This window comes from Stenella coeruleoalba (assembly GCF_951394435.1).
Source record: "Stenella coeruleoalba genome assembly, chromosome: 6".
NCBI classification, from domain to species: domain Eukaryota; kingdom Metazoa; phylum Chordata; class Mammalia; order Artiodactyla; family Delphinidae; genus Stenella; species Stenella coeruleoalba.
This window is the reverse complement of record NC_137151.1, coordinates 94,216,023-94,228,531: the sequence shown is the minus strand read 5'-3', so window position 1 is coordinate 94,228,531 and position 12,509 is coordinate 94,216,023. Positions and strand designations below refer to the sequence as shown.

The following is a 12,509-nucleotide window of genomic DNA, read 5'->3' as shown; positions in this document are numbered from 1 at the left end:
ATTCATCATTCAGAAACTCTATCAATTCTTGGGTCTTCTCTTCCTGGACCATTAACTCCTAGCCAGGGTGTGCCTCTCTTTAAAACAGTACTGTTTGCTTTTCTCACAAACCCATATTCTTCTTGTCTTCTGTAAATTTTTAAAAAGTATTTTAAAAAGTTATGAAAGCAGGAAAAAATAATTTAGCTCTTTAAACATTTCTCCAATATGTGTTTTCTTCTAGGAAAGTAATACCAATGAGATACTTGAAAGCCAATTGGAAGAGAGACCTACAGATACCGTAACATCAGGTTAAGAAACTAATTTACCTTTTTGTATTTATTATTAAGATAATTAAAACAGGGTGGTTATATCACAAAAAGAAAACTAGCAATCTGCTTTAAGTATACTTCATTTTTTTGTTAGGGAATAAAAATACATTTCATTATAGTTTTGGTATATAGTATTTATTTTGTAACACTCCAAAGAAAATACTTAGACCCAATTAAGAGTTATTTTTATTTTTAATAGTCCTTTCCTCTTTAAGAGCAAGGAAAATGTTAAATCTTACCTATAATCTATGACAAGGTATTTTTGTTAAACATTGTTAACTGTAGAGCTATTGGTCTTTTTTATGTGGAGGATGTGTGTATGCACGTGCGTGTGCGTGTGTGTGTGTAAGAGAAAGGGAGGAGGAGAGAGAGCAGGACAGGAAATTAAATTAACATTAAATGTGAGAACTTTGCAAAAATTATCAGTAAGATATTTAATTAATAGAAGATACTGTTCATGCAGTCTTTAAGAAAAATCTCTCTTAAGAGATTCATTTAGAAAGTAAGTTAAAATAGATGCATAATACTCTATCTTTAAAATCTTGGATTCTGCTGGTGTGGATTAATGATTTATTTTTATAAGACTGGCCACAGGTTACTTCTCTAATTCTACTTCCCCAGCTACCTCAGGCTTTGATATATTCATTTCTTAACCTCTGAGGATCAACCAGCCTAGCAGAGCTATTTCATCTTTAATCTACTCTTTCACTGAAAGAGTTTTAGGTTGTAGGAGAATCACAACTTCCCTCTTCAATATTGCTGTTGAATATTGGAGGTTAACCTCTCTCACACACTGGTGGTTACTATTTTTTTTTTTTTTTTTACTTTTTTTCACTTATCCACGGAGTTTATTTCAAGTCCCATTGGATCCTCTAGTGACTTCTTTCCTTTTGGCATTCCAGTGGCTCCCTGTAGTTACAGCTAACATTTACTGATCACTGAGTTCCAGGCACATTACTTGGATTATGTAACTCAGTACTCAGAGCAGTCAATCGAGGGTGCTATTATTATTTATCCACATATTTACAGATGAGAAAACTGAGGATCAAGTCAATGAGAGGTGACACAGCCATTAATTTGAACCTAGTCTATTTGACCCAAGAACTCAAGCATTTAACCACATTGCTGCTCCCATTGTATATACTTGTAACATACCTATAAGATAAGCTATCACTAATCTATTTTACATGTGAGAAAACCAAGCCTCAGAAAAATGAGCTGACAGCAGTCATGCAGCTAATAATGACCTTAATAATTTTTTTTTACTAGACTTATGCATCCCTTTGTATCTCAATTATTTATTCCCTTTCCCTTTTAGAATTTTCTTTTTTGTTTGCTAAATACGTATTCTTTATATTTCTAGGAAAACTTTACAAGTGCTTCAGTTAGCCTCTCTTGAATGGTCCTATTTTTTCTGGTTACATACAACTTTACTCTTTTTTTCCAATCCCAACCTTATCACTGACCATCTGGGATTTATTTTTATTTCCTCTTGACTTTTAGTAAAATATAGTACATGCCTGTTTTTATGTCTTATATTGAGGGATCTGAAATCTTATCATTTTATACATGTTTTCACTTCATCTCCACACTTGTTCATTTACTCCTCCATCTTCCCAGAGATTCATCAGCCTGTTTTTACTAAATATGTAGTGTTTATGTTTGAATAACTGCTTTGATTTAAATTGCTCTTATTCTTGGTGAGAAAAACTGTACTATTTTATTAATGCATATAAATAATGTTTATTTTTATATATAATAAAATACTTCTGTGAATTTCTTAACAGATATCCTTCGTATAAAGGAAGAAGCTGAAACTCTTCCAAGTGAGGTAAGGGAACTTGAAAGAGAACTTCGAATAGTTACTATTTTATAAAGGGATGAAATATTTGTAAATGGAGAAATATTTATAGATGGAAAGAAGAAAGCACTCAAGAAGTTATTCAAGTTTTCATGGTTATTTCTGTTACAACAATATCTGTACAGTGTTACACGATTTATTTAATTTAAATTACGCTATTAAAAGGGAAGTTTCAGTATCAAATAGTAACATTTTAAAGTACATATGAATATAGGGGACAAAAGGTGTTTATGAACAGAAGGAGGGAAACAAGTAAAAGAAAGCATAAAGTTCTGCACTTAGAAATGGATGCCACAGACCTAACTACATTCTTTACTTTTTCTCTATAATACAGCTGTGTATTCTCTGTAATGTATAATCTCCAAAGTAATAGTCTGTATTTTATAAATAGAAATAGAGTTCACATAATATTATTTGCTTTTTAGCTTTTACAGAAGGTATTAATTCCGTAAGGCAGTGGACCCCTATGTAAACCAATAAAATATAAAAGATTCTTCCATACTGCTTGACAAATAGGATTTAATGATTTCTATTCTTGGGCCAGTGGCTCCCAAAATACCAATTGAAGAGTCAGTATGTTCTGTTTTGCACAATCCAAAGAGAGAGAAAAAAAGACAATATAGAGAATTTCTCATACAGCTAAACTTACTTGGCTTAACAGACTTAACAGTCCTTTCTTTTATGATACTATTCTTTGTACTATTTTGCTATTTAAATTTCCTTTATTTTACCATATTATTGTGATTTTTATGATATTGTCTTTTGTGCTATTTTGCTATTAAAGTTTCCTTTGTTATGGTATATTGGTGATAGTATAGTAACAGTAAAATGTCAGACCCCTTGGTTTTCTTCTCTGAGATGCTGATGATTTATACAATATGAATATATGAGAACCACTAGTTTATAATGCAGTATGATCATTTTTATGGATAATATCCTATAGTCCATGGTATCAGGCAAGTAGAGAATTTCTCAACTCTTCTAATAAGGAATGTAATAATTTACAAATATTGATGGTAACTTATTATAATAAAGGATAAAAGTACAAATGATTTTAAGTCCGATTTTGTTAGTTTTAAATATTTTCTAGTTGATAATGATTAATAGGTAGCTTGTCTTATTGATACATTTTCTAGTTACTGGATAATGACGATAAGAAAGGCCTGACTCTGCCAACTTTGAACCAGTCGGGTGAAGATGATTCAAATGTTGTTGCTCCTAAAAGTGACATGTCAACAAAGGAAACAGATACTCCATTGCCCACTATTCCTAGGCTGACGTTAACAGAAGAGGACGAAATACCACCTTTAGAGGAACACCAGCAAGAGGCTGTGCCGGAGAGAAAAATGAAAAATCTGTTCTTCCCACCAGAAGAAAAAATGAAAGATAGATATCCAAGCCTTTTAAAAACTGACTCATCTCCATCAGAGGTAAAGTTGAAAAATATCCATATAAACCCAGGTAGAATAAAGAGGAGGAACTTAAATTTATCTCCAACAGAAATTAGGTGGCAAAGCAACAATGTAAGCTTAGCTTGAAGGAAGAGCACAAGCTTAGTTTCCCCAGATTCAAAATCAAAAGGTAGTTTTCAAAGTCACGATCCAAAGGAAGACCTTGAACTAAAGGTATGTGCCCTCGTATTAGAAGTATAAGACTAAGAAAAACGAAAGAATTCATTAATAAAAAATAAATAAATTGAAAATACAAATGTCTCCAAGTAGAAGTGTGTCTAAGTATATTAACTATTCCCACCCTACTAATACTCATCAAGTAAGGAGGAAAAAAACCTTTGAAGGAAAAGCAAAGTGATCTGAGAAACCAGTAATACAAACCAGTCTCATGGTTTGATGTAATTCAGCTGAAAATATAACAATGGTAACAAAATCTAAATTCAAAGGAAAGCCTGAGAGGTTATTTCAGTGGAAATTTTTAATGAAACTGTTATAGGAAATAGCATATGTGCCCCTGTTACAAACAGTTTTATAGTTTAAAATGAGAATGGGGCTTCCCTGGTGGCGCAGTGGTTGAGAGTCCGCCTGCCAATGCAGGGGACACGGGTTCGTGCCCTGGTCCGGGAAGATCCCACGTGCTGCGGAGCAGCTGGGCCCGTGAGCCACGGCCGCTGAGCCTGTGCGTCCAGAGCCTGTGCTCCGCAACGGGAGAGGCCACAACAGTGAGAGGTCCACGTACCAAAAAAAAAAAAAGAGAATGATCTGAAAATTTAAAGGTACACCAGGGAAAAGCATTTCTTAAAATGACAGTTATTCTACTTAGATCTTTACATCTTGTTTGAGTCACTATCATAAAGCAGTGTAAAAATGTGTATTGGTCAGTGGGAAAACAATCTGAGTTCTAAGTATGGCTCTGCCTCTAAATACATCAGCAAGCTTGCGCACCTGAATCCCTAGGCCTATTTTCTCATCTACTGAATGGTAGTTTATACTAGGTCATTTCTAAATTCCTTTCCAAATTCCAAAAGATATAATTTTATTAAATATCTCAAGTTGGGGAATTATTCCTAATTACCTAGATCAATACGCTAAGCAATGTAACTTAAAAAGAAAAACATTCTTGTTTTTACTGAATGTGAAAGTAATACACAGTCATTATAGGAAATTTAGAAAATAGAAGTATAAAAAAGAAAATAAAAGTAGTTATAATTCTACTGCCACATTTAATAATTTTATTTCCTTTCAGTCTTTGTTATTAACATATGTATATCTCTCTTTTTTTTTTAAAGAAGATGTTGGGGGTAGGAGTTTATTAATTAATTAATTTACTTTTGCTGTGTTGGGTCTTCGTTTCTGTGCAAGGGCTTTCTCTAGTTGTGGCAAGCGGGGGCCACTCTTCATCGCGGTGCACGGGCCTCTCACTATCGCGGCCTCTCTTGTTGCGGAGCACAGGCTCCAGACGCGCAGGCTCAGTAGTTGTGGCTCACGGGCCTAATTGCTCTGTGGCATGTGGGATCCTCCCAGACCAGGGCTTGAACCTCTGTCCCCTGCATTAGCAGACAAATTCTCAACCACTGCACCACCAGGGAAGCCCACATATGTATATCTCTTATTTATTTTTAAAAACTTGGATCAAACTATATATGTATAATTTTATATTATGCTTTTTAAAACTTGATATTATATCATAAGCATGTTACCTCAATTTTCTTTAAAATTTGCAAGGTGCAGGATAGCCTCAAATATTGATATTCAGTAATTTAAAATAGTTTCTATATTTTTGGACATTAAGCTTGAAATTAATATTCTTTTACCTATTTATTTGTGTCTGTGATTATCTCCTCATATATTTATAGAAATAGCATGTTGACAAATTGCTCTCCTGAAAGATTGTGCCACTTTCTATTCTGACCAGTGATATTTGAGTATTAATGATATTTTAAATAATGATTAAAACATTTTCATGCTTATTAGCCATTTTGATTTTCCCTATGAGTAGATGAGTAGACTGTCCATTTTTTCTGTTGAGTTTTTGGTGGTGTTGTTTAGGTTTTATAATGAGCTCTTTTTATTATAAAGATAATAACCTTGTATATTCATGGCACATACTTTTTCATAGTTTTTGTGGTTTGCCTTTTAATTTCTTTATTGAATCTGACTTCCAAAATATTCAGTTTTCATTTCATAAGTGAATTATTTATTGCTCCATAACAAACCACTGCAAAATTTAGTGGCTTAAAATAGCCATTTTATTATTTCTCAAGATTCTATGGGTTGACTTCGCTTAGGTAGGTAGTTGTTTTGCTCCACTTGATGTTGGCTGGTCCTGTAGTCATCTAGGAGCTTGACTGGGCTGGAACACTCATTATGGCTCACTTATGTGTTTTATACCCTGATGGAAACAGCCGTAGGTCTGGGCTCAATTGGGATGCATGGACATCTGGTTTGATGTGCCTGTTTCTCTCCCTGTCTCTCAAACTTCTCTCTCTCTCTCTGTGTCTCAGTTTCTCTCTCTGTAATCTTAGGGATTATTCTTCCCCCTGTCCATGCAAACTCTTCCTATGGTCTCTCTATGTGGTCTTTCTGGCAGGGCAACTGAACTTTTTATGTGGCAGCTCAGGGCTTCCAATATACAAAAACAGAAGCTTCAGGTACTCTTAAGACTTAGGCTTTGTACTAGCATAGGGTCACTTTCACTCCATTCTGTTAGTTAAAGTAGGTCCCAGGCTCAGCCCTGACCCAATATGGGAGGGGACTACATAAGAGCGTGAATTTTGAAAGGTGTTGTTCATTGGGGGTCATCCACAGATTAACCATCTCTAGCTCCAAGTAATTTCTCTCCCAAAAGCAAAATACACTTACTCTGCTTCCAAAATTCTTAGTTTCATGCCATTACTGCATTAGGCTCAAGCTTAAGTACAGAATTTCATCATCTAAATCAGATCCAGGTAGATGAAGCTTCTTGAGCGTGGCTTCTCTCAATCTTAAGACCTGTGAATTGAAGAGACCAGTTATCTGTCCACTACATACATACAATGGTGAATCAGAAATAGGATAACAACAGGCACTTACATTCCAAAGGTGAAGGAAGGGTAAAGAGAAGCATATAGCAGTCAGTGAGCCATAGTAATTCTGAAGTTTCTGGCTCTGCCCTCTGAGAATCTTTCTTTTTCCATAAGAAAGAGCTTATATTTGTAGCTGAGTAGCTTTGCAGCCTATGTCTTATCTGTAGAAAGTTAAGAATTCAGAAACCTCTTTGCATTTTAAATTGTCTCTGTTCCTTTCAGTCCAAGATACTATGATTATCTTAGAGATTTTGCGGGTTTCCTGGGTATCAAATTATGACCTTAGCCAAATGTTACACCCCCAAATATCTTTAAAACATGCCCCCGTTTAACTGATAGTCAAGGTGCTGTAGCACAATATCCTTAAGAATCTTAGAAGCTCTCTGGTCTAGCAGAGAGGGTCTAAGAGGCCACCCTAAGATACTTAGAATATTTTTTGTCTAGTCAAGTGGGTCTGTAAGATACTACCTTAAATATTTTTGAAGTGTTAACAACAGTTCTTATGGCCTTGTGATCTTGACTTTGAAACTACATTTTACTGGCAATGCCATTGGAACCTGACCAATGAAGTCATGAGGTAGGGATTCCTGGCATTGGTTTAGTGGCTTAACAGTGTCATTAAGGACCCAGGAACCAGGCTCTTTCTTATCTTTCCTCTTTTTCACAGTCTGCTTGTTACTTCATTATTACCGGATGTTTGCTTCAGTGCTAGGCATCATTTGTAGATCAAGGCAGGGGGTAGAACATTCAAGTTTTCTTTTGCACTTGCCCCCTTTTATTTCTACAAAGAAACAGAAATTTACCCAATAACCCTCCAGCAGATTTTATGTCCCATTGACTAGAATTAGTTTACATGACTATGTTTAGCTTCAAAGGAGAATGAGAAAACTAGCATTTGGCAAAATGGAATGGGGTTGCCAATAATGATTCATCATTTGGGGCTGTATACCTTGCTGTTACAAGCAGAATTCAGGTTCTGTTGTGACAGGGTGGTATCAGGAGCGGTTATTGTATAATCAGCGCAGTTAGCAGTAGCACCACAATTATTCTTCTGTCTGATGGGAATGCTCTTCTCCGGATCTTCTTGGGGTTCATTCATTCACACCATTCAGGTCTCTACTCAGCTGTTACCTCCTTAGAGGGGCCTTCTCTGACCACCCTAAGTAAAATAATTATCCACTCACTCACCCTACCCCATCTCTATTTTTTTCATGTATCATTACCTGGTATCATATTACATGTTTCTTTACTTGTTATTGTCTGTCACTCCCACTTGACTTTGTTCCAAATGGTAGGGATTTAGTCTTACTCATCACAGTATCTTACCATTCAGAGTGGTGATGAGTCCATGATGGGCACTCAATAAATATTTGTTGAAATAGTTAATTAATTAAAAATACTGCAGGGTTTTGAGGCATTTTCTTTGGAATTCTCTGAATATGTTACAATTCCTGAGCCTCAGTGTATGTGATTAATCAAAATCATTTGGTCCTAGGGAAATACAAATTATTTTAATACTTTCAAGGTGAATGAAGCACCTAATTCTAGCATACCAAATATCAGGCATGAGGCAACGAGATTAATTCCATATTCCATAAAGAGTAGTGATAAAGGCTCTGATTATTTATGAGTTTTTGACTTTAAAGTCACTAGTGCCTGCTGAAGACTAGGATTAAGGAAGGCAGGGAGTGGTATGTGTGATAATCACTAACCTTCTGTTCATTTGATTTTTTTAAAAAATTTTATTTTACATTGGAGCATAGTTGATTAACAATGTTGTGTTAGTTTCAGGTGTAAGCAAAGGGATTCAGTTTTACATATACATGTATCTATTCTTTTTCAAATTCTTTTCCCGTTTAGGTTATTACAGAATATTGAGCAGAGTTCCCTGTGCTATACAGTAGGTCCTTGTTGGCTATCAATTTTAAATATAGTAGTGTGTACATGTCAATCCCAAAGTCCCAATCTATACCCACCCCGACCCTTCCTCCCTGGTAACCATAAGTTCGCTCTCTAAGTCTGTGAGTCTGTTTCTGTTTCGTAAATGAGTTCATTTGTATCATTTTTTTTAGATTTCACATATAAGTGATATCATATATTTGTCTTTCTCTGGCTGACTTATTTCACTTAGTATGAGTGAAATAGTATGCTATACAGTAGGTTCTCATTAGTTATCTATTTTATACGTAGTAATGTATATATTTCAATCCCAATCTCCCAATTCATCCCACTCCCCTCCCCCCTTGGTATCCATAAGTTTGTTCTCTACATCTGTGTTTCTATTTCTGCTTTGCAAATAAGTTCATCTGTACCATTTTTCTAGATTACACATATAAGTGATATTATACAATATTTCTTTTTCTCTTTCTGACTTACTCTGTATGGCAGACTCTAGGTCTATCCATGTCTCAGCAAATGGCACCATTTTGTTCCTTTTTATGGCTGAGTAATATTCCATTATATATATGTACCACATCTTCTTTATCCATTCCTCTGTTGATGGACATTTAGGTTGCTTCCATGTGCTGGCTATTGTAAACAGCACTGCAGTGAACACTGGGCTGCATGTATGCTTTCAAACCATGTTTTTCTCCAGGTATATACCCAGGAGTGGGATTGCTGGATCATATGGTAGCTCTATTTTTAGTTTTTTAAGAAATCGCCATACTGTTCTCCATAATGGCTGTACCAATTTACATTCCCACGAACAGTCTGGGAGAGTTCCCTTTTCTCCACACCCTCTCCAGAATTTATTGTTTGTAGACTTTTTGATGATGGCCAGTCTGACTGGTGTGAGATGATATCTCATTGTAGTTTTGATTTGCATTTCTCTAATAATTAGTGACGTTGAGCATTTTTCATGTGCCTCTTGGCCATCTGTACATCTTCTTTGGGGAAGTGTCTATTTAGATCTTCTGCCCATCTTTTGATTGGGTTGTTTGTTGCTTTGTTTGTTTTTTTGAATTTAGCCACATGAGCTGTTTGTAAATTTTGGAGACTAATCCCTTGTCAGTTGCATCGTTTACAAATATTTTCTCCCATTCTGTGGGTTGTCCTTTCATTTTGTCTGTGGTTTCCTTTGCTGTGCAAAAGCTTTTGGGTTTAATTAGGTCCCATTGGTTTATTTTTGTTTTTATTTCCATTACTGTAGGAGATGACTCAAAAAAGATATTGCTGCAATTTATGTCAAAGAGTGTTCTGCCTGTGTTTTCCTTTAACAGTTTTATAATATCCACCCTTACATTTAGGTCTTTAATCCATTTTGAGTTTACTTTTGTGTATGGTGTTAGAGAATGTTCTAATTTTATTTTTTTACATGTAGCTTTACATGTAGCTGTCCAGTTTTCCTAGCACCATTTATTGAAGAGACTGTCTTTCCTCCATTGTATAGTCTTGCCTCCTTTGTCATAGAGTAATTGACCATACATGCATGGGTTTCTTTCTGGGCTTTCTATCCTGTTCCATTGATCTGTATTTCTGTTTTTATGCCAGTACCATACTGTCTTGATTACTGTAGCTTTGTAGTATAGTCTGAAGTCAGGGAGCCTGATTCCCCCAGCTCCATTTTTCTTTCTCAAGATTGCTTTGACTATTCAGGGTCTTTGTGTCTCCATAAAAAATGTATCTCCTTAAAAATTTTTAAGATTTTTTTAAATTCTAGTTCTGTGAAAAACACCACTGGTAATTTGATAGGAATTGCATTGAATCTGTAGATTGCCTTGGGTAGTATAGTCATTTGACAATATTGATTCTTCCAGTCCAAGAACATGGTATATCTTTCCATCTGTTTGTGTTATCTTTGATTTCTTTCATCAGCATCTTATAGTTTTCAGAGTATAGGTCTTCTTTCTCCTCAGGTAGGTTTATTCCTAGGTATTTTATTCTTTTTGATGCAATGGTAAATGGGATTGTTTCTTTAATTTCTCTTTCTGATCTTTCATTGTTAGTGTATAGAAGTGCAAGAGATTTCTGTGTGTTAATTTTGTATCCTGCCATTTTACCTAATTCATTGATGAGCTCTAGCAGTTTTCTGGTAGCATCTTTATGTGTAGTATCATGTAATCTGCAAACAGTGATGGTTTTACTTCTTCTTTTCCAGTTTGGATAACTTTTATTTCTTTTTTTCTCTGATTGCTGGGGCTAGGACTTCCAAAACTACATTGAATAAAAGTGGCGAGAGTGGACATCCTCATCTTGTTCCTCATCTTAGAGGAAATACTTTCAGCTTTTCACCATTAAGTATGATGCTAGCTATGGATTTGTCACATATGGCCTTTATTATATTGAAGTAGGGTCCCTCTATACCCACTTTCTGGAGAGTTTTATCATAAATGTAAGACCAGATACTATAAAACTCCTAGAGAAAAACAAAGGCAGGACACTGACATAAATTGCAGCAATATCTTCTTTGGATCTGTGTCCTAGAGTAATGGAAATCAAAAATAAATCAATGAGACCTAGTTAAACTTAAAAGCTTTTGCACAGAAAAGGAAACCATAAACAAAACAAAACGACAACCTACAGAATGGGAGAAAATATTTGCATATGATGCAGCTGACAAGGGATTAATCTCCAAAATACACAAACAGCTCATGCAGCTCAATATAAAAAAAAAACCCAATCAAAAAATGGGCAGAAGATCTATATAGACATTTCTCCAAAGAAGACATACAGATGGCCAAAAGGCACATGAAAAGATGCTCAACACTGCTAATTATTAGAGAAATGCAAGTCAAACCTACAATGAGGTATCACCTCACACCAGTCAGAATAGCCATCATCAACAAGTCTACAAATAATAAGTGCTGGAGAGGGTGTGGAGAAAAATGAACCCTGCTACACTGTTGGTGGGAAATGTAAATTGGCACAGCCAACTATGGAAAATAGTATGGAGTTTCCTTAAAAAACTAAAAATAGAGCTACCATATGATCCTGAAATCCCACTCCTGGGCATATATCCAGAGAAAACCATTGTTCAAAAAGATACATGCACCCCTATGTTCATTGCAGTGCTATTCACAATAGGCAGGACATGAAAGCAATATAAAAGTCCATCAACAGATGAATGGATAAAGAAGATGTCATACATATATACAATGGAATATTACTCAGTCATAAAAAAGAATGAAATAATGCCATTTGCAGCAACATGGACAGACCTAGAGATTATCATGCTAAGTAGAGTAAGGGAGAAAGATAAATATCATATGATATCACTTACATGTGGAATCTAAAAAAAATGATACAAATGAATTTATTTACAAAACAGAAACAGACTGACAGATATAGAAAACAAACTTATGGTTATTGAAGGGGAAAGGTTGAGGGAGAGAGAAATTAGGAATTTGGGAGTAACATGTACACACTACTATGTATAAAATAGATAAACAACAAGGACCTACTGTATAGAACAGAGGACTATACTCAGTATTTTTGTAATATCCTATATGGGGAAAGAATCTGAAAAAGAATATAATATATATAACTGAATCACTTTGCTGTACACCTGAAACACAACATTGTAAAACAACTATACTTGAATAAAATAAATTTTAAAAAAATATCTTGTCTGCAAAGATGTGTGATGAACAAGCCTGTTGCAAATGTTTTCTCCCAGTCTGTAGGTTGTATTTTCATTTTTTTATGGTTTCCTTTACTGTACAAAAGCTTGTAAGTTTGATTAGGTCCCATTTGTTTATTTTTGCTTGTATTTCTATTGCCTTGGGAGACTGACCTAAGAAAACTTCGGTATGATTTATGTCAGAGAATGTTTTGCCCATGTTTTCTTCAAGGAGTTTTATGGTTTCATGTCTTATATTTA

The 12,509-nt window shown here is 35.1% G+C and overlaps 1 protein-coding gene and 1 long non-coding RNA gene across 2 annotated transcripts in view; one reads left to right on the top strand and one right to left on the bottom strand.

The window, feature by feature from the left end:
• The window catches only part of C2CD6 (C2 calcium dependent domain containing 6), a 142,532-nt gene that overhangs the window by 73,360 nt on the left and 56,663 nt on the right, over positions 1 to 12,509 (top strand). Inside the window, 3 exon segments of the mRNA XM_079923486.1 lie at positions 224 to 290; positions 2,099 to 2,142; positions 3,309 to 3,602. Coding sequence (XP_079779612.1) covers positions 224 to 290; positions 2,099 to 2,142; positions 3,309 to 3,602 — 405 coding nt within the window.
• The window catches only part of LOC307187441, a 57,191-nt gene continuing 50,233 nt past the window's right edge, over positions 5,552 to 12,509 (bottom strand). The window contains exon 3 of the long non-coding RNA XR_013828604.1: positions 5,552 to 6,614. This is a non-coding gene — a long non-coding RNA (uncharacterized lncRNA). The remainder of the gene's footprint in view (positions 6,615 to 12,509) is intronic.